Source organism: Pocillopora verrucosa, chromosome 9 (assembly GCF_036669915.1).
Source record: "Pocillopora verrucosa isolate sample1 chromosome 9, ASM3666991v2, whole genome shotgun sequence".
Classification (NCBI taxonomy): domain Eukaryota; kingdom Metazoa; phylum Cnidaria; class Anthozoa; order Scleractinia; family Pocilloporidae; genus Pocillopora; species Pocillopora verrucosa.
The window spans coordinates 14,099,615-14,119,207 of record NC_089320.1 but is presented as its reverse complement, the minus strand read 5'-3'; the positions used below and the strand labels follow the sequence as shown (position 1 = coordinate 14,119,207).

Genomic DNA, 19,593 nt, shown 5'->3' with positions numbered 1-19,593 from the left:
TCTCGTATTGCGAAGAATAATTAAGACTTGGTCAATACTTCAAACTTTGGAAGTTTCAGCGCGCGATTTTTTTTCAAGTTATCTAAGTGAAGAGTTACATTACTTCCAGTATTTTGGTGTGTGTACATTTACGATACGCATGACCAATGTGGTGGCAAAAGTGAACACGTTACTTGAAAACAATATGCTTTAATCACTACGTATAGGAGATACGAAGCAGCCTCTCTAATCCAAAATCGTTTTGCAACGCTCAATTAAAAAATAATAAAAGCAACGCGACATTTTTCTGGTTGACAGGTTATAGTAAATATAATGTTACAACAGTTGCAAATTGAACAGAGGAACCTCCAAATAAAAACCGTGACATATGCTTTATAATAACTTATGAAGCCGTCATTGCGAGATAACTTTGATACAAGAGTTGCTTTATGATCCGTAGTTGTGTGTTCCCAATTTATAAGTCACATTCATTCGATAAATTTTAAGAACAAGATGCATCACTTAAGAGATTTACTGACCGGTCATAAATTAGCCACGAAACTTTGTCGGAAAAAAAGTGTGAGACACCAGCTTAGTGCTTCACTGAAAGCAAAGCTTTGGTACTTTTTGAAGAGCAAAATTAACGTTACCGGTTGTTCTGTAATGTGAGAGAAATGAAGTAACATTTTTCTCCCAACATGTAAGACTGTTCTGACCATTGTTAAGATTGCCCTTTGACGCTCAACCACCATAAGACAGACATTTAAGTCTAATTAGTAAAGTCGGTGGAACCTTTAAAATTTTTGGAAGCTGAAAAGGTGAGCAGTGATGATAATTTTATCGAGTAAAAATAGAATATATTTCCTTCTTGAAAATGTATCTTTTCAACCAATGACTGGCCTTGTCAGGTTCATGGATACTTTTTGTTTCAGGAAAAAATATGGAAAACTACCTTTTAAAATTTCCGTTATTTCTTATTTGACGACGCAGTTAAGAGAGTGTCTCTGTAAGGGCGGTCCGGTCGATTTTGCTTGAGACACAGATTTCGCTCGTTTCTCGTGTGTTGTAAGACATTCATGTACCTATACTAAAACCACAATCAGTTTGATCGGATCTATTTATTTTTCAGAGTTTTACGGAAATTAAATTTCACTCGAGCGAAGGCTTGTCGTGACACTTTTTAAGACTTTAATTTCATACAACTTTGGAAGACAATTTACAAAAAACTACGGAACTCAGCAAATAAAGAATTAATAAAGAATTTCTTCTCTTTTCGAGCAGATATGTCACGTGACAAAAATAGATAACAGAAAATGTTACTGAAGACTACCTGATTCCACTGGAATAATAACTCCAAACAGCTTTTGAATGTCCTGAGACATATGCAAGGTAATTACATCTCTGCCTTGGATACGCTTCCTGACACCATCATGATCAGGAAACTGACATGTTACCTTTGCACTTCTCCAAAACTTCCCCAGAGTGTGGTGATGCCTATGGCAAATCCAAATTTTTTTGTTTATCCTCCTGAGCGAGGTGAAATAGGCAAATCTTTGCCAAGATTAGCTCACTTTCACTTAAAAACCTCTTTAGACAGGTGGCAGCTTATCAAATGATGTTTTACTTCGTCATTGCATTCAGAAAGTCGTACAAAACCACTTAAGCCACTCGATGAACCAAAGTTTTTTCCATCTTTACTATTCAAAAAGGAGTCCAGAGAGATAATGAACGTCTCGCTAATGAACGACTTCTTCCTGTACTTGTAATTGTTTCCAACGCGATACAAGTTCGGGAGATCTAAAGGAATTCACTATAACTTTGTATATTCGATGCGATTTCAATTTCCGCGTCAAAGGAGAAGCCCATTGTAATTCGTGAGTGGTCAGTGGTTACGCTCGTGAGGTAAAGAATGGGTTTGTGACTTTCTCACTCAATTGAAAGACTCGCGTCACTCTTATGAAATGGTTGAACGGAATACAGACTTCGAGCAGTCTCTTACTTTTCTTAAAGATAGTGAGGTCACGCGTATCCTGTGAGCATGGAGAAGCCGCGAGACGCGAGACTCGTATCTCGCGTCTTTGCCGCTCCACGCTCTCAGAGTTGGGCAAAGACAAGACACGTTATTTCCGGTGCGATACAATAGGTTCAATGGTTATCTCGATTATCTAAACACATTTATTTACGTGGTAAAGATTTGTTTTTAAATCTATGAACTGATGCTAGTCCTATTTGGAACGAAATGTATTTGAAATAAAAAAGAATACTGAGTAAAATAAAAGCTGTCTGCAACACGAAGCATGCCTTCGCATTAAGACTGAGAATCCTAATGTTTATCATGATACTTTAATGCATATGTTCGAATGTTCCCAAAAATCTTCTGATAATCTGCCCGCACCCACCCCTCACCCCGCCCCTCGCCACTGAACCGTACTGTTTTCACTCAGCAGCTGGTCAGCGGTCACGTTTATGAGGTAAACAAACCGATCGATTCTTGATCACAGTTCTTGTTGATCGGAAAATCATAATACCAGCGTGATATTGCCGCGAAGATGAAGCAGCTATGTTATTTGATTCATACTTCACATTCGAGTCGAAGCTTGGGTGGCACAGGTTATTTCTTGCGGTGGAATCGACGAGGGGAATTCGAACACTAGTTGTAGTGTTTGAATTGTTGGAATAAATGGTCGCATGGGGATGGTAAATTTAACGAACAATTTCAAATTTTGTCGCTTGAATTGAAAGTAAAGTTCATTTGAATTGCTTTCGTATGTATTTCGGACGGTTTTAGATCTACCTGCTTGACTTATATCGGTTACGCTTCATGTAAACAAGTCCCCCAAAATGGCGGCCAAACTTGGAGAGTGCCGAAAATTAGGTAAGTTCACGGAGTTATAAAGTTCTCGTAAAAGTCGGGCCGCAAAGTTTTTTTCTGTAGTTACCTTTTCTATGGCACCTACTTCCTAGCTATGTTAGTTGGATCAGTTTAGAACACCTCACTTTTTCAAAAATTTACCTTGAATTTGATCAGAATTGGCGTGTGTGATTTAGGCGAACCGATAAGGTGTCATTCAAGTCTCCCTGTTTCCTTGATTCACACGTGATGTCTACGAAAGTCACCTCGATAGATAAGATAGAGTTAATATACATGGCTGTGGTATTTGTTTTTTTGCTGAGTTCCGTAGTTTTTTGTAAATTGTCCTCCAAAGTTGTATGAAATTAAAGTCTTGAAAAGTGTCACGACAAGCCTTCGCTCGAGTGAAATTTAATTTCCGTCAAACTCTGAAAAATAAATAGATCCGATCAAACTGATTGTGGTTTTAGTATAGGTACATGAATCTCTTACAACACACGAGAAACGAGCGAAATCTGTGTCTCAAGCAAAATCGACCGGACCGCTCTTACAGAGACACTCTCTTAAGTGTTTTTTAAATGCCTTTCTGTTTGAGTGAGGTTTCCATACATTAAAGCGACAGTAAATAATGATGCATTTTGTACGCTGTCACAACAATTATAGAGCCAACAACCAGTTGTAGAGAGGTAAATCTAACTCTTGATAATGTACAACTGCTGCTAGAAAGCTTTTACTAAGTTATAAGAAATTTACTGCTTTTATATTTGTTTTGCTTTTGTTTGCTTTTTGTTTTGTATTGAACAGTATGACTACTCTATACGCAGAAGGTGAAAAAAATTAGATCCTTTTTTCATCCACAAATAGTTAACACTGAGTACCACAAATATTTTAAGCAAAATTAACCTCCATAACTTGGGTTTCTAAAACATTGTTACTAGTTGGAGTGCTTTTCATGTATCAGTTGTCATCTTTAGATAAAATTGAATAGGTCTGTAAGTTGGTACTGTATGGTATCATCGCTTTATAAGAGTCGAAACTTGTGGAAATCCCTTTTTAAAACGCTAATATCATATGACATGGAATTTTACTACAATGTTCAGGAATTCTGTGGACAAAATGTTATTTCTCGCTTTGATGCAAGATAGTGCTGATTTTGTAGGGTCCAGAAATACACGGGCTCCCTTATTTTTTAAGCTTTGTCTAAATTCCTTTTCTTTTCTGCTTGAAAAGCCGAAATATAAAACATTTTTTCCTCACGTGTTTCGGTTTTATTTTGCTGCTTTATCGGATTGTAAAATTACAGTCTAATCGATTACTTGCCGGAAATTAAGGGTACCTGCATAACGAAAATGTCGGTAAAAACTAACCAACGACCAAAACGCACCACTGGTTTAATTGAAACAAAACATAATACAATTACAATAAAATCAAAAAACAAAAGACAGTTTAAATAAAGATGAAAAAATAAAATGAAATTAAAGTAAGATAACGAGAGCAAAAGTCAACATAAATTTTTAACGACGAATTGTTGAGGTTCACTGAATGTAATTCCAAAGGATAACTTTGTGGCTCATTGAATTCATTTAGGGCACTCTTTCAAGAAAGAGTACCGTAAATTTAAGATAACTCTTCTTTTAAGACAAATTGGATAATATTACTATCAGGAAATGTTTTGTTCTATTTTCTTAGTGTAATGGAAAATTTAAATATCAGTTTTAAGTAAAAATCAAAAGAAAGTATAAATAATTTAGTCGTTCATCAGTTTAGCCACCTACACGTGAACTAAATGTATGGTTTTTGAAGTCTTTTTCGTATTATTATGTTTCATGATGTTTAGTTTATTTTACTGTATTTTGCAGTGAGACTATCATTCCAGGGTAAGCGATGATTGCTGTAAGATGCGGCATCGTTTTTCTTGCAATTCTTTTCGGTGTGAAAGGAACAGAAAAAGATCCTCAGTGGGCAAAAAAACTGCAAGAGGTTCTTCAAGCTCGGGATGAAACTGTTTCAGTTTTTGAAAAGTTAAAAAGAGAAGGAAATGCCGCACAGGCTGAAAAACTTATCAGTATCCTGGAGCAATTGCCGTCTCGTCTTGAAGGGATTGACAACCTCGATGTATCTGCCATAGAAGAGGACAGAAGTCTGCTTGGAGATCTGAAGAAACTTCTAGATGAACCAGAAATTCCCGTTGTATCAAAGTTTTTTAAGAGCAAGAGCCTTCAGACAAATTATCGAGAACGTGGATTAGGTTTCATCCTAAGAACGCTTCGTGCTCATTACGACTATCGCTGCATCGCCACTCTTTTCAGTCTGTCCCAAGGGCCACCAGCAAGTGTGGCCATACCAATAGAAACCATGTGTTCTCGAGTAAAAGAAGACCTCGATAAGCAAGATGCTTACACCTTTTCAACAGACAAAATCTGTAAGAACGTTAAATTATGCTCTGGATCCGAAACTCCTCATCCTTATGGTGACTCCGATGGTACTAATGTGCAAGATGCATGTGTTGATGACAATAAATGTGATGTTGCAACCGCCATCCCTATGATGGGTGCCTTGCTGTGGTACAAAGTTAGCACTTTCATAGCGCGTAGCTTTTGTAGCAATTCTCTGAGTAGACCCGACAAGTCATCTTTGGAAGCAGATCTCAAAGAGATTGACAGAATGGAACAACTAATTTTGGCATATAGCAGCACCCTTTACTGGGATGATTTCTTTCGAAAAGCAGTTGAAGTACGGGCTTTTTCAAGTCTGCCAGATGCCATGGCACTCGTGGAGGAGAGAAAAAATGCCATGTCTTATGTTTCTCTGGCCTGTATTGATTTACAAGCAGAAGACATGTGTACCGTCGGAAGTATTTCAAAACTGTTCCAATCATTAAAGAAACTCAAACTGGACCGAGACAATCCTCCTGCCACCCGTAACTTGCGTTTGTATTCCAGGATAGACAACCAAGAAATGATAAAACTACAGACTCAAACTTTGCAGCACATTGAACTTTTAGGAAACATCCGAAACTTAGACGAAAATTTGCAAACTGCTGTGGAAGGCATTTCCGGGTATTTCAAAGGCCTTGCAGAGTACGACCAAGGTATTGCCCAAGCGGACGTTACGTTCCTCAAGGATAAATTGAAGGAGTTTGACACTAGGGCTGGCACTCTGTCTGAGAAGCTGGATGGAGATGTAAAAGGTGCCATGATAGCTTTGGTAACTGCTCAGGCCCTCCAAGTAATAGAAGAAAGTACAATTTTGGGACTTAAGATCGCTGAGCATGCCAATGTATTGAAGGTAATCTTTGGCGGATTAGAAGCAGGTGATATCTATGAGCAGACAACAGAGGTAGCAAGGGCTGTTGCAGAAGCAGCAAGAGGTATTGCTTTAATGGTTAATCTTGCAAGCGTGTACGACGACTTGTCAGCACTGGATAAAGACTTCATAGATAACGCAGATCAGATTGCAAACCTTTACGACATGGTGGAAGCAATTAAGAAGAACAAGATCGAGGACATTGGTTTTGATGCAGATAGGTTTATCAAAGGCTACGGGGATTACACGCCAAAAGTTTCGAAGGCTCGGCTTGCTCAAAATGATGCTCTGTGGGCAGCGTTTAAGGACTCGACTTGCGATCTGTTGTTCAGTGCTCAAGGTATTGGTGCCTCTGCAACTCAGGGTGTGGTAGGAGGAATGCTGTTGTGTGAAAAACTGGAAGGAACTTTGGCTGAATTTGCTGCCCTGAGAGAAAATATTTTCGATTTTCAATTTGACCTCGTTGATGCCCTAGCTCGCGTTGTTCGGGGTGAAGTTGCGAAGAAGCTTTCAGAATCTATCACAGTTTCAAACGATCTTCTGAGCGCAAGTCAGCTTATGCTGGGCTTTTTTATGGCACAATACCGTCTTCAATCACATGCTGCCTTGTACTGCGATAAGTTGGAGTACCTCAACCAAGGAAAGAAAATCGGCGAGTGCACCTCGACTGGATTCTTTACGAAACATACCTTAGACACTCTAATTGCCTACAAACCAATCTCAACATTTCACGAGGTTGAAAGATTTGTATACATACCAACTCGTCCTGAGAACGATTTTGATACGGGCTTTATAAATCTGCCCTCTCTGGCAAAAGGGAATTCTGTCACCTTCCGTATACCAGCGCGGCGATCATGGTTACTAAGATATAACTGGCTAGCGAGTGGAGAGAATTTGGCACCATTTGTGCAGAGTTTCAAGGTGTACCTTCCCCTTAAAGAATACAAAACGGGACGTGATAAAGAACATTCAGTAACCCGTATTGAACTGAAGTCTGTCGCAGGCAGCTCATTCTCTGAAACAGGTGAAGTCGTATACAACGTACCTTTCGCCGACAGCATCTACGTTACAACCTACAATGAAGGATTTGATCGATGCCCAAATGGGAAAAAAATATCCAATCCATACAGCCTCTGCAACAATCTTCCCGCCGTCTGTGATACCAGTACCCGGGTGACGCCCGATCCCGCAACACTTATGCCCACCGTTCTATCAACATGGAAACTCGACTTCACCAAAAATTCGGGGGAACATATCTTGACATGGAACGCGCCAAATCCTGCCACGAATCTTCTAATCATTGGAAAAGTCAAGCTTCGTTTCCTTCCCCAAGTCAAGAAAAGGCGCATTATAGGGCGACTCAGAGACGAAGCACCGGATGGGTGTTGCTCAGGGAATGCTTACCGCTCAGAGTGGAGAAACAGAGCCTGTACGTCTTGCCCTTCCCCCACCTCATGTCTATCTCCCAACCCCAATTCATGCCCAACAAAATCAGTCATAAATTTAAGAGGATATTATTGTGAAAAAGGAAATGAAGATGTGGCTAAGGAACCATCTAGTAGCTAGGGTTCTACTTTAACACGTCGGAACGAGAGATCATGATCAAATACACACTGCCTTAGAAAACAGTTCGAGTGATTAAAAGTGATGTGATCTCGCTCGATTAACAATCGCATGAATGATTAGAATAGTTTAGATTTAGGTTTTCAAGAATTAGGAAATACCGGTATCATGTTTGGTATGGAATTTAATTTCAACTTAAACGCCATTGAGCGCTGAGACGAAAATGGCGTGTTGAGACTCTTGGGTTTTGTTCTCGTTGGCGCTCAGAAAAAAATATAATGACAGTCCAAAAATTTATGTGGGTAGGGAAGGCAAAGCTGCATGGCATATGCCAACTTTAGGCATAAAATGTACCATGTTTTAGAATCTTGAGAACCAGAAGAACAAGCTATAATGCCTAAAATCTCTGTAAAATTTAATTTGACGACAAAGTCACTGAGCCAATATGTTCCAGAATATGAGCAGTTGTAGTCTAACGCTAATGATTCTCTTCCTGGCGCGTACAGGAAAAGTAGGAGTGAAACGCACGCACGATGCATTCGCTTACACTCAATGGTACAACTATCCAATGTTTTTCTGAGAAAAGGGCACGAATGAAATTCTGACTCTGTCTAAGTTTTCGAGTAACCTAATTTTTTCGAAAAGTTCTTTTCAAATGTGCTAAGAATTCGTAGAGGACAATGAATCAAGAATGCCTTTTTTGAAGCTCACAACTGCTTAGACCAGTCACTGAGAGACGGGGAAAAGACGTTATTAAAAAGCGACTAGGTTAATAGGCAGCACTCCAAATGGCGGCACCCAAAGTTAAGTTTCCTTCCATGATAGTTTTCGAAAGGTCGAATAATTTTTAGAAATTTCAAGAGACGTTCATCTTCATATTCCTTTCAAAATTTTTAAAGGCCAAGATAAAATTTGGCTGTTATTTCTTCTGCTCGTTTTGTTTCAAAAATTATGTTTTAAATTCTAAATGCTAGTTTTCCCTTTTCCTAAGTTCATGACTGACATCCAGGTTATCTAAAAACGTCATGTAGAAAATTTCCCCACAATTTGAATTGTACTTGATTCAGTTGGAGAATCGGAGCCACCAGCTAAGATTAATGGCCGCCTTGGATCAGTTCAGTTGTTTTTGTTGGTTATTTTCCCTTAATTTACTTTGTTTGATTTCTACTTTTACTTCTTTTTATAATCAGAATATAGGACTGAATTTAAAGTCTACTGTACAGTGTTGGTTGGACAAAACAATCAACAGAAACAGAACAATGTATGCAATTACAAGGAAAGTTTCAAATTAACATGGTAAAGTTAATGAGTAAGTGTAGGTTGCTTCCATTGATTGTGAATAGCTTCTTTGATTTTAAGTTGGAGAGTTGTGGAAGCGTGATCTAAGATGCTATAACACTTATCAGAACGTTAAGTGCGACATTGTTGAGAATTTTGTGAATGTTTGAAAATGCGAGAGGTCCTATCACTGACCAAGCGCTCACATACACGTGTGGATAAATAAATGTCGAGAGGTTCCGCCGACATAGCATGCATAAAAAATGCATAAAAATGCAAAAATGACTCAAATTGACTCAAATTGACGCCCAGACTCAAACTTTGCAGCACATTGAGCTTTTAGGAAACATCCGAAACTTAGACGAAAATTTGCAAATCGCTGTGAAAGGCATTTCCGGGTATTTCAAAGGCCTTGCAGAATACGATCAAGGTATTGCCCAAGCGGACGTAACGTTCCTTAAGGATAAATTAAAGGAGTTTGACAACAGGGCCGGAACTCTGTCTCGCAAGCTGGAAAAAGATGTTCAAGGTGCTATGAAAGCTTTGATAACAGCTCAGGCCCTCCAAGTAGCAGAAGAAAGTCTTATTCTGGGGCTTAAGATAGCGGAGAACTCGAATCCCTTGAAGGTAATATTTGGCGGAGTAGAAGCAGGCGATATCTATGAGCAAACAGCAGGGGTCGTAAGGGCTATTGCCGAAGCTGGCAAAGGTGTTGCTTTAATGGTTAATCTTGCAAGCGTGTACGAAGATTTGTCAGCCTTAGCGAGAGATTTCAAAGATAATGCAGCTTAGATTTCAAACCTTTACGACATGGTCGAAGCCATTAAGAAGAACAAGATTGAAGAAATTGGCTTTGGTGCTGACAAGTTTATTAAAGGCTATGGAGATTACACTCCAAAAGTTTCGAAGGCTCGGCTTGCTCAAAATGATGCTCTGTGGGCGGCTTTCAAGGACTCGACTTGTGACCTGTTGTTCAGTGCTCAAGGTGTTGGCGTGTCTGCAACTCAGGGTGTGGTAGGAGGAATGCTTTTGTGTGAAAAACTGGAAGGAACTTTAGCCAAATTTGCAGCCCTTAGAGAGAATATTTTCGATTTTCAATTTGATCTTGTCTTCGCTTTAGCAGGCGTTGTTCGTGGTAATGTCGCTAAGAAGCTAGCACAATCTATTACAGTTTCAAATGACCTGCTGGGCGCAAGTCAGCTTATGCTGGGCTTTTTTATGGCACAATACCGCCTTCAGTCACATGCTGTCTTTTTCTGCGATAAGCTGGAGTACCTCAACCAGAGCGAGAAAATCAGCGAGTGTTCGTCGACTGGATTCTTTACCGAACATAACTTAGACACTCTAATCGCATACGAGTCAATCACAACATTTCACGAAGAGGAAAGATTTGTATACATACCAACCCGTCCTGAGAATCAGTTCGATACAGGTTTTATTAATCTGCCCTCCCTGGCAAAAGGGAATCCTGTGACCTTCCGTGTTCCAGCGCAGCGATCGTGGTTACCCAAATACAACTGATTGGCGCGTGGAGAGAATTTGGTACCATTTGTGCAAAGTTTCAAGTTGTACCTTCCTCTTAAAGAATATAAAACGGGAAGTGATAAAGAATATTCAAGAACCCGTGTTGTGCTGACATCCGTGGCAGGCAGCTCATTCACTGAAACTGGTGAAGTCGTGTACAACGTACCGTTAGCTGACAGCAACTACGTCACAACATACACCGAAGGATTTCATCGATGCCCAAATGGGAAAGAGTTGTCTAATCCATACAGTCTTTGTGACAATCTTCCCACCATATGTGATACCAGTACCAGAGTGACACCCAAACCCGAAGTTCTTATGCCCACGATTCTATCCACATGGAAGATCAGCTTCACCAAGGGGTCAGGGGGAGAAGACTTGACTTGGAACGCACCAAATGCCACCACAAATCTTTTGATCATCGGAAAAGTTAAGCTTAGGTTTTACCCTTAAGTCAAGAAAAGGCGCGTTATAGAACGACTCAGCGACAGTGCAGCCTTTGGATGTTGCGCTGGGAATACTTACCGCTCAGATTGGAGGATCAGAGAGTGTACTTCCTGCCCATCTCCCACCTTATGCCTATTTCCCAACCCCAATTTATGCCCAACAAAATCAGTCATAACTTTAAGGGGATATTATTGTGAAAAGGGAAATGAAGATGTAGCAACGGAACCTAGCTAGCTAGACTATTGCTCGGAGACTTTCAGAATGAGAGGTTGGGATTAAATGCACCCTACTTCAGGAAAATATGTGACTGAATAAGAACTCTGTAATTTCACTCGATTGAATTGGCCATATTGATTGAGCACAGGTTAGCTTTAAATTATTTAATAATTAGAAAATTCCGGTATTGTAAGTATACTCAGTGTTTGTTACAAATACTTTCCCGATATTATTCAAATAATTCTGAGTGATGCTATTAAAAATGATATATGTTTGGTGCGTTTTTTCCATTTCAATTAATACGGAAATTTAAGAACTCGCATTACGAATCCTGCATTATGTTAAAACTGGCTCACTTTTATTTTGAAACTTGTTTCCTTTAGTAACATATTATCATCTCCTGGCTTATAATTCAATTTCAACTGCGACACCTTTTGAATTCCGGTTTAGCTCTGTTTGGTTCTCAAAAACAAATTTTCTTTTATCAGCAAGCAATAGTGCATGCCGTATGCCAGGTAAAAATGTTTACCCTTGAATGATACTATACGTTTGACTGAGGGGAATCGTTAACAAGTACAAGTTCCAGTGCGAAAACCTATTATTGTATGACATTTTAAATGAAATTGAATAGGATACTTTGGCCCTTTGCATAGGAATGGATATCAAGAGAGGATAACTTGAACCTTTCCTATTTCTTGGAATGCAATCATTACATATGCGTTATTGACCAAGCGCGAGGCCAAGATGACGAGATATTGATCGAGTTCTCATGGACCTTGAATTGACTTCGTTTCCGTCCATAAGGACGCGAAAATGGCTCATATATCTTGCCATCTTGACCGAACAAGTTTGGTCAAAATATCCCACCTGAATAAGAATCGAGAATGATCTTTTTATTTCCGAGCTCTGGGAAAGAGAACCAGCTGTGAAAGCGCGTCTTCGAAATTCATTGGACAGATTGAAAACAAAAGCGATTTGAAAATGTTCCAGTGATGATAAATAAACGTCAACCATCTCAGTTGAATTCAATAAAATACCCGCACAAACTCCCAAGGGGAGCTTTTAGGAAACAAATTTCAACTTTTTGGACGAAATGAATGCCAGAAAACACTCCAAAAGTACATTCAAAGTGACTAAAATGGCCACATTTTTATAATGTAAGTTTAAGTTTTCTTTGTTTAGACTGTGTTATGCCGCTTTTTGCGACTGCACGCCGACAATGTCCAAAAATTACGAACTTTGTTAGTCCGCTCTAAGCTATCTTTCTACTTGCTCGGCAACAAAACAAGCAAGGTGGGCTCGCTCAGATCGTCAATCAGATGTATGCTAATCGAGTTTGTTCATTAATAATAACGACGATGATAATGATGTTACTAAAAACAGTAATTACGATGATAATAATGACAAAAAAATTAATTTTATTCAGACCTATTTTCGAGGAAACTTGTACGATTTCCGATTCAAGTTTGTATGCTTGCAGGCGACATTTTCCAATCAGAACTATTATTCTTTATTAATGTGCAGCCTAATCAAATTCGACGAGGTGATTAAGTAAACGTTTACAACGCAACCGATATGAGTCAACGAAGCGATTATGTTCTTTAGAATTATGCGAACTGAAAAATGGCAGTTACGTGCTTAGGGCTGTTACGAGCATGTTTTCCGAGGGCCATGGATATGAGCAATTAGAGGGATGTGGACAGATGCCACTCCCCTCCGAAAAATTAAGACAAAAGAGTACGATATTCGGCGATAGCCATTATACTGTCACCAATTAAGATAGAAATTCAATAATTTCCAGAAATTGTTTATTTTGGAAGAAAACTATTGGAACAAGTCTATGCTTTTTAAAAAAATTATTGGTGTTTATGAGTCTTCTTTGCCTCGTCATTGCTTGCTTATTTTCCTGCCAGACATGGTTAATCCCTTGTCTGTGGGGAGATAACATGTGCCAGGCATTTGAAACACAAAAATTCGACTGCTACGAAATTATGAAGGCAACGCTGAATTAGTTCTGTAATTTTATGAAGCAAAAATAAATAAATGTTACGCAATTTGAAACAAAATGGACCATTAAATAAATGATGATTAATAAGAAAATAAGTTAATAGTTTAGCCAAACTTGAAGAAAACTACAGCGCTGAAAACGAGAACAAAGTGAAGACCATGTGATCAATTTGGGAGATCGTTGAAAGATCAACGTGGAAGAAAGACTATTTCAATGGCCTCTAATGTTAATCCTTAAATTTGTTGTAGAACTAAGGATTTTTTAGGTGCTTTGACGAATATATTTGTAGGCTGATTACCATTCTTTAAAATCTGAGATAAACCGAAATAAAAGCTTATTATACACGGAGCTTTCTGTAATATTTCAAGCCAAGGAATCTTTCAAATTTATTCTTTTCTTTTAACACCCACTTGTTTTAAATTAAATTTACCTTAAACTCAGTATTTTGGGTCATAAGGCAACACACCCAGTGGCGGTCTCTTATGCTACTTGGTGCACAAGCGCCATCATCGTCAAGTTTGATGAAATTATTGGGACAGTTTCCTTTTTTTGCAATGAGACAAGCTGCCCAGTCTGTTTCGGCAATGCTATAATCGCCGCACTTACAATTCACTAGGTAATCTAAATGAATTCAAAAGTATGAATTTTATAGCAATCAAGATACAAAGACAGATGAAAGTTATATGGCTTGTTAGCATTTGGTGTGAAGAGGTTGCGTTTTCGTATCCAGTCGGTTGGCTCTCGGTTCGCACCCATACTAATAAGGTATGTTTCCATTTTAGTATTTGTTAAGTAAGGTCAGTGTTAAATTATTGATTAAAAAATTAATTATCAAAAATATATGAAAATGAATTTTTATTACTTCAGTTCTTTTTCTTACTCTTTTTGTAATTAATTAAGAGGATTTTGTTTAAGATCAACTGAACAACCTCTTCCTGCTGGGTTTGAATGTTACATTAATCTCCTGTTTGCTGGATGATGAATAGAGGTGTTAGGGAGAAGTTACATATTGATAACTTTTGGGAGTTAAAGGGTTAGCTAGTTGCTGGGGAAAGAAAACAACAGGTGATAAAGTAAATGCAATCGTCATCCCAGGGGTCCCCTTCCCACCACTTCACCTACGTTTTACTTTAAGCTACCCTACATAGGCCATTTTTCTGCTATCACACAAAAAAAGATTCGCCATTTTATCAAGCCCTATTGCAATGACTTGGATACTAAGATCGGCAACTTGTTTGGTGTGAAAGACCCTGTCCCTGACGGGCTCCGTTCACGTGTGGTTTATAAATTTGTATGCGCTGGTTGTAATGCTTGTTACGTCGGCGAAACGTGCCGTCATTTTTCCACACGTGTTAGAGAGCACGTAGTCAGTGACAGGGCCTCTCAGATTTTCAAGCATCAGCAAGATTCTGCTCATTGTCGCGCTTTGTGTTCAGCAGATAGCTTCCATGTTTTGGATCACGCCTCTACCGGTTTCCAACTCAAGATTAAAGAGGCTATTCATATATTCAAAAAGAACAACCATCCTTGAATCAACAATTACACCATGTAAATCTAAAACTATCCTTTAAATTCTCACACTTTCATGCTTGACCTCTTTTCTTGTTATCACCATTTATCATACTTAGCATTGTTCTACTTACCATAGAAATTCAACTTCCAAAGCTTTGTACATTAATTAACTGAAGATGAAAGAAGTTTCCGTCGAAACTACAACAACAGCATGGGTGACGTTGGAAACCTGAGCCCTCTGTTTTAAAATGCCTAAGTTTTGGCTTAAATCTGAAGATTACAGTTTCCTGGGATAATATTTGAAATGTCACGCACTTTACAGGACTGTGCCTTCTATAAGACCTGTACAATTATATACTCTGAGATGCTTTAAAAGTTTGTATTTGCGTGTTTGGTAGGACATATACCCAAAAAGTGACAAAGAATTATTTCTGTAAGCATGATTGGGTGAAGTAAGTTATGGCATTAAATTGCCCGGATGGTAAGAGGGGTTTCATGAGTGTAATGTAAACCTTTCAGCTTTCAAACTTTTAACTTTGTAATGTAACTGTTCAGCATATCTATTCTTTTGTAGCTTAAAAACACTAAAAAGTTGTGAAACAGTTTGTTTTTGCAACAGCCAAGTCTGTAGCCTGCATGTTTTCACTGATTAAAATGGAGGGAATATACAATTTTGTTTAAGTTACCTTATTACATGTATTAGCTTCCTTTTTTCTGACTAGGTGTAAATAGGCGTCAGGAAGTAAGCCGCTATTATCACGATTTAAAGGAGTGTGGGCGGAGTTAATATGCCACCCAATTGCATGGTTAGTTGGGCAGGTGGGCTCCGACAAAGCTGAATTTTCTTTTTTGCAAAAGAAAACCGCTTTTTGATGCTCTTTCAAACGTGTACTAAACTGATATTTGGGTCTGTCCGATGTATTCGTTGTCACAGTCATTGCAAGGAATAGAATAAATGGCGTCGGTTCGTTGTTCTTTCGTGACAGGATCCTTAGGTTTGGCGAAAATATGCCCCAAAGTCTGAAAGGGTTTTTGACCAACTTTAACGTTGTGGCTATTCAAAATTCTCTTGATGGGTTCCGTAACATACGAAAGCAGATCAAACCCCCTTTAAATTCCAAAAAAAAACCTTTGATCCTCTGCTCCCTCTACATAATTAATACATGGTCTCTAAATTCGTGAATAACCAGCCAGAGAGGAGTTTTGATAAAGCGAAGGGCTGTAAAATAAACTAACTGGAGCTCCTCTTTTAGGCTTGGCTAATTCTATTCAAGCAAATTTGAGAACCTTTAGCCAATTTCAGTGACAGTTAACAGTGGTCAAAACAAAGTTTCTCTTTTTACGCTTTTTTCCTTCTTACGTCTATTCATTTTCTCTAAATTTCCATGAGTGATTACACTCCAAAGGTTTCGAGGGCTCGTCCTGCTCAAAATGATGCTTTGTGGGCAGCGTTTAAGGACTCGTCTTACGATCTGTTGTTCAGTGCTCAAGGTATTGGCGCCTCTGCGAGTCAGGGTGTGCTAAGGGGAATGCTTCTGTGTCAAAAACTAGAAGGAACTTTAGCCGAATTTGCAGCCCTTAGAGATAACAGTTTTGATTTTCAATTCGATCTTGTTGATGCTCTAGCAGGCGTCGTTAAAGTAGCTAAGAAGCTAGCACAATCTATAACTGTTTCTAATGACCTTCTGATCGCAAGTCAGCTTATGCTGGGCCTTTTTATGAAACAATACCGCCTTCAGTCACATACTGCCTTGTACTGCAATTAGTCGGAGTACCTCAACCAGGGCAAGAAAATCAGCGAGTGTTTGTCGACTGGATTCTTTTCCCGGCGATCATGGTTACGCAATTACAACTGGTTGGCGAATGAAGAAAATTTGGCACCATTTATGCAAAGTTTTAAGCAGTACCCTCCTATATATATTATGAAACGGGAAGTGATAAAGAATATTTAAAAACCCGCGCTGTGCTGACGTCGGTGGCTGGCAGCTCATTCACTGAAACTGGTGAAGTCGTATACAAACTACCATTAGCTGACAGCAACTACGTCACAACATACACCGAAGGATTTCATGGGAAAGAGATGTTCATTCCGTACAATCTTCCCAGAATCTGTGATACCAGAACCTGAAGTGCTTGTGTCCACTATTCTATTCACATAGATGATCAGCTTCACCAAGGGGTCCGGGGTAGAAGACTTGACTTGGAACGCTCCAAATGCCGCCACAAACCTTCTGATCATTGGAAAAGTTAAGCTTCGGTTAAGCGTGTTATAGGGCGATTCAGAGATGAAGCAGCCCTTGGATGCTGCGCTGGGAATACTTACCGTTCAGATTTTTCTCAAGCCTCAATTTTAGTCAAGTTGGGGTTTGATTTTCACCATTTCGATATCAATTAGGAAAGTAGAAAGATTAATGTAAATTTATTGAAAGATAACGAGTATAAAATTAATAATTAACAACACCACAACGTTAGTTAAGATGACTATGATCATGTGAAATATATTTCTCCAATACGCTTCTCTTGCGTTTTCGTAATGTGCAGTGATATGGCTCCGCCTGCCAAAAACAGAAACAAACAAATCAGAAAAGAAAAAACGAGAAAACAATGCAAAATATACGCCACTGCTGTGTGTTTTGATCTGCAAAAAATGCTCATTTGGCTCTTATCATAGATCATCGTGTGCTGCATGTGTAACGGTGGTTATATTTACTCAATGGACATCTCAGAAAAATGTCTTAGTAGGTTGTTAGTGGGCCAGGAGGTAGTTCAAAGTTGATGGATACTGAAACTAGTTTGCAAGAAATTAAGTTGTCAAAGCTCATTGACCATGCTTTACCTCTGCGAAAAATTCTGGTTGAAGAAAGCAACAAACTTCCCCGTTGGGGCAAAGGCCTGTCTGTTCAAGTACCGGAAAGTTGTGAGGGCATCCATTGTTCTCAGCCCTGAGGCAAGCTACCCAGTTACTGTGAATAGCATTGCTTCCTGCAGGATTGCCGCATAATCCATTTACGAGTTTATCTGTTACAATAACATTGGAATAAACTTTAACAACAGCAATGAGAATGACAAAGATCAGGAAAAGTATGAAGACAGTGGCCTTAGCAGTGGGAAGGACGGGAATAACATTGGCAGCGACAATGATGCTAAAACGGGAAGAGGCGGAAGGAGTGACTGATAGTGACAGTAGCAATGACACTCTAAATCACTAAGCCACCTCTATCATGAAAAATTCACGACGATCGGGTATGGATTGTCCTCTTTGTACTTTTACCCATAAACTTTGAACGAATCATGAATTCTTGGCTTTCCCTTTTCACTCCCCCTTTCACGAAAGCAAATACAACTTTTAAGAGAACCAGTAAAAAAGCAAAGCAAGCCCCAGGAAGTGGCCAGTAACTATTGACGACTGTGAATGTATGAAAGTCGTTTATTTGAAATGCGAATAAAGACGTGAATATGAAAGCGATCTTCGCAGTTATGAACACTACTTCAGCAGTAGTGAAAAAAGGGCCTGAAAAAAATTCAGGCCTGTACGTCAAAATTCAGGCCTGTACTTCAAAATTCAGGCCTGTACTTCAAAAATCAGGCCTGTATGTCTAAGATCGCTTTCAAATTCAAGTAACTGTTAAGTTGTTTCATATAATTTCGCAAAGAATGAACGAAGAGATGCTTGGTTAAATTGATTGTTGGCTTAATTATTGTCTCACAAAAAATGTTAACCTGTCTTTATGTAACTCCTATTAATGTGTCTATGTGGCAGAGCGTATCAGAGTCTGAAAGTAACTTGATCAGTAATGGTAACCTCATACAAGCTTAGCTTATAGTGGACGTCAATCATGAATAAAATTGTAGCTACAATGACAGGCATTGCGCAAAACGACAAATAGTTCTCTTACCCGACATGTTCAACAATATGAACAGTTGCAGTGTGGCGATAACGAGAGTCCTCATGTTCGTTACAAGATACCTAGGAATAAAACGCAATAGCAATTCACTCACGTAAATTTCATGGTGCTTCTATCGATGTTTTTCTGAGCAACAGTAATCGCTTTATCTTTTTACGTCTCTAAGATCAGTTTCTTTCACTTTTGTTACGAAGCGAACACCGCCATCCTTTCGAAGCTGATTGTTCACAACATGAGCTTTGTTACTTGCTCAAGATTTAAAATATTTTTGCTGCATTAGGAAAATCAAATGTAAGATTTACATTCTCTTTATTTTTATCTTAACGCCAGGCTTAAAACCTGTAAGGATAAAATGGGCTAACTGTTTTACCTTCCATTTCATGTCGTTAAGATTCAAAAGTCAACAGAGTAACCCCTTACCTTATTTACCGAGTATCCCACAAATTTAAAACAGAATGCTAAATCTTTTCGTTCCTCAAGAGTATTCTAGCTTCTAGAAGGAAATCTGCCAAATAAAGGTACGAGATGAAACTTTTCTTGACGGAGCTTTGTTTGGGGTCAATGTTACTCTCTTCCATCAGTTTTTTCTATGACTTTTTTGACACGACGCAAGAACAGCATAAACAGGTACCAGTAAACAAGACAAACAGGCGTCTTGTAAGTATCTTCGATGTAGGGTCCAATCAGTTTACTCATAATTTCGTTCATATAATTTAACTAAGACATGACTTAATGGTGATGACGAATATAAAAAAACCTGTTCTACAAAAAAAAAGTCAAATTTAAAAATGAAACAGTAAAATTATAACTTTCAAATGCACCATTGCTTCGAAAGAAATATCCAGTCGATTTTTTGTTTTTAAAATTAAGCACTTTTAAGAAGTCCCATTTAGCTGATAAGTTTTGCTACGTTTTATTGAACTCGAATTATAATCATTCTGTGTAGCAGTGGAAAGTAAAAGTAGGAGTATTCTTTTTCTTTTTTTTTTGTTTTGTTTTTGCAT

The 19,593-nt window shown here is 38.7% G+C and overlaps 1 protein-coding gene across 1 annotated transcript; it reads left to right on the top strand.

The window, feature by feature from the left end:
• Positions 1-4,714: 4,714 nt before the first annotated feature.
• Positions 4,715-7,702, top strand: LOC136283503 (uncharacterized). The gene has a single exon (XM_066172469.1). It carries the CDS (start codon positions 4,715-4,717, stop codon positions 7,700-7,702), a length of 2,988 nt encoding a protein of 995 aa, XP_066028566.1.
• Positions 7,703-19,593: the final 11,891 nt, after the last annotated feature.